Source organism: Eimeria tenella, genomic scaffold (genome assembly GCF_000499545.2).
Source record: "Eimeria tenella Houghton genomic scaffold, Eth_scaff403, whole genome shotgun sequence".
In the NCBI taxonomy this organism is placed as follows: Eukaryota; Apicomplexa; class Conoidasida; order Eucoccidiorida; family Eimeriidae; genus Eimeria; species Eimeria tenella.
This window is the reverse complement of record NW_013544944.1, coordinates 5,170-8,515: the sequence shown is the minus strand read 5'-3', so window position 1 is coordinate 8,515 and position 3,346 is coordinate 5,170. Positions and strand designations below refer to the sequence as shown.

The 3,346-nt window shown below is 61.2% G+C and overlaps 1 protein-coding gene across 1 annotated transcript; it reads left to right on the top strand.

The window, feature by feature from the left end:
* Positions 1–1,183: 1,183 nt before the first annotated feature.
* ETH_00034350 (uncharacterized protein) lies at positions 1,184–1,534 on the top strand (the record flags this gene model as incomplete). Its single annotated transcript, XM_013379822.1, has 1 exon — positions 1,184–1,534. The coding sequence occupies one exon, from the start codon at positions 1,184–1,186 to the stop codon at positions 1,532–1,534; it is 351 nt and encodes a 116-aa protein (XP_013235276.1).
* Between the last annotated feature and the right edge of the window lie 1,812 nt (positions 1,535–3,346).

Here is a 3,346-nt window from a genome sequence, read left to right as displayed (position 1 = left end):
AAAATGCGCAGCACTTGGTGCACCCATCCGCCACGTCGAGGGGGTGGTCCGGGAATTCAACGCAAGACCTCTCGCACCCGAAGCGAGAATCATACCACTAGACTAAACAGCCGACGAATCCTGCAGGGGACCTTCCACAGCGGACCCCCACGCAACCTGCCCTGGCCTCCGCTAGTCACCTCCTCCGCTGCATCGCACTATTTTCCGACACGCGCGGGCCGCCTCTCCCCTGCAAGCCACCTCCCATGCGCTTCTTCCTCTTCACCTCCAAAACGGCGCTCCCTCCTCTGCAAACCCCCTCCCTCAGCCACAGCGACCGCCTCCCCAGCCGCTCCAATCGCAGCCCACCCACGAACCAAAGTGGCGTCGCCGCACCAAAAGCGAGCAGCGGAATGCACCGAACACAACCACGCCCTTGTCCTCGTGCTGCAAGTTTCCATTCACGACCGGCCAAATCACCACACACAACCCACCTCGGTTTGGAGGAGGTAGCAGCATGAGCAGTTGCGGCGGGGACAAAATGCGCAGCAGTTGGTGCACCCATCCGCCACGTCGAGGGGCTGTTCCGGGAATTCAAAACAAGACCTCTCGCACCCTAAGCGAGAATCATACCACTAGACTAAACAGCCGACGAATCCCGCAGGTGACCTTCCACAGCGTACCCCCACGCAACCTGCCCTGTCCTCCGCTAGTCACCTCCTCCGCTGCATCGCACTATTTTCCGACACGCGCGGCCCGCCTCTCCCCTGCAAGCCACCTCCCATGCGCTTCCTCCTCTTCACCTCCAAAACGGCGCTCCCTCCTCTCCGAACCCCCTCCCTCAGCCACAGCGACCGCCTCCCCAGCCGCTCCAACCGCAGCCCACCCACGAACCAAAGTGTCGTCGCCGCACCAAAAGCGAGCAGCGGAATGCACCGAACACAACCACGCCCTTGTCCTCGTGCTGCAAATTTCCATTCACGACCGGCCAAATCACCACACACAACCCACCTCGGTTTGGAGGAGGTAGCAGCATGAGCAGTTGCGGCGGGGACAAAATGCGCAGCAGTTGGTGCATCCAACCGCCACATCGAGGAGCTGTCCCGGAAATTCAACCCAAGACCACTCGCACCCTAAGCGAGAATCATACCACTAGACTAAACAGCCGACGAATCCCGCAGGTGACCTTCCACAGCGCACCCCCATGCAACCTGCCCTGTCCTCCGCTAGTCACCTCCTCCGCTGCATCGCACTATTTTCCGACACGCGCGGCCCACCTCTCCCCTGCAAGCCACCTCCCATGCGCTTCCTCCTCTTCACCTCCAAAACGGCGCTCCCTCCTCTGCAAACCCCCTCCCTCAGCCACAGCGACCGCTTCCCCAGCCGCTCCAACTGCAGCCTACCCACGAACCAAAGTGTCATCGCCGCACCAAAAACGAGCAGCGGAATGCACCAAACACAACCACGCCCTTCTCCTCTTCTTGCAAGCCTTCATTCACGACCCGTCAAACCACCACACACAACCCACCTCGGTTTGGAGGAGGCAGCAGCATGAGCAGTTGCGGCGGGGACAAAATGCGCAGCAGTTGGTGCACCCATCCGCCACGTCGAGGGGCTGTTCCGGGATTTCAACCCAAGACCTCTCGCACCCGAAGCGAGATTCATACCACTAGACTAAACAGCCGACGAATCCCGCAGGTGACCTTCCACAGCGCACCCCCACGCAACCTGCCCTGTCCTCCGCTAGTCACCTCCTCCGCTGCATCGCACTACTTTCCGACACGCGCGGCCCACCTCTCTCCTGCAAGCCACCTCCCATGCGCTTCTTCCTCTTCACCTCCAAAACGGCGCTCCCTCCTCTCCGAACCCCCTCCCTCAGCCACAGCGACCGCCTCCCCAGCCGCTCCAACTGCAGCCCACCCACGAACCAAAGTGTCGTCGCCGCACCAAAAACGAGCAGCGGAATGCACCGAACACAACCACGCCCTTGTCCTCGTGCTGCAAGCTTCCATTCACGACCGGCCAAAACACCACACACAACCCACCTCGGTTTGGAGGAGGCAGCGGCATGAGCAGTTGCGGCGGGGACAAAATGCGCAGCACTTGGTGCACCCATCTGCCACGTCGAGGGGCTGTTCCGGGAATTCAAAACAAGACCTCTCGCACCCTAAGCGAGAATCATACCACTAGACTAAACAGCCGACGAATCCCGCAGGTGACCTTCCACAGCGCACCCCCACGCAACCTGCCCTGTCCCCCGCTAGTCACCTCCTCCGCTGCATCGCACTATTTTCCGACACGCGCGGCCCGCCTCTCCCCTGCAAACCACCTCCCATGCGCTTCCTCCTCTTCACCTCCAAAACGGCGCTCCCTCCTCTGCAAACCCCCTCCCTCAGCCACAGCGACCGCTTCCCCAGCCGCTCCAACTGCAGCCTACCCACGAACCAAAGTGTCATCGCCGCACCAAAAACGAGCAGCGGAATGCACCAAACACAACCACGCCCTTCTCCTCTTCTTGCAAGCCTTCATTCACGACCCGTCAAACCACCACACACAACCCACCTCGGTTTGGAGGAGGCAGCAGCATGAGCAGTTGCGGCGGGGACAAAATGCGCAGCAGTTGGTGCACCCATCTGCCACGTCGAGGGGCTGTTCCGGGAATTGAACCCGGGACCTCTCGCACCCTAAGCGAGAATCATACCACTAGACTAAACAGCCGACGAATCCCGCATGTGACCTTCCACAGCGCACCCCCACGCAACCTGCCCTGTCCTCCGCTAGTCACCTCCTCCGCTGCATCGCACTATTTTCCGACACGCGCGGCCCGCCTCTCCCCTGCAAGCCACCTCCCATGCGCTTCCTCCTCTTCACCTCCAAAACGGCGCTGCCTCCTCTGCAAACCCCCTCCCTCAGCCACAGCGACCGCCTCCCCAGCCGCTCCAACTGCAGCCCACCCACGAACCAAAGTGTCGTCGCCGCACCAAAAACGAGCAGCGGAATGCACCAAACACAACCACGCCCTTCTCCTCTTCTTGCAAGCTTCCATTCACGACCGGCCAAACCACCACACACAACCCACCTCGGTTTGGAGGAGGCAGCAGCATGAGCAGTTGCGGCGGGGACAAAATGCGCAGCAGTTGGTGCACCCATCTGCCACGTCGAGGGGCTGTTCCGGGAATTCAACGCAAGACCTCTCGCACCCTAAGCGAGAATCATACCACTAGACTAAACAGCCGACGAATCCCGCAGGTGACCTTCCACAGCGCACCCCCACGCAACCTGCCCTGTCCTCCGCTAGTCACCTCCTCCGCTGCACCGCACTATTTTCCGACACGCGCGGCCCGCCTCTCCCCTGCAAGCCACCTCC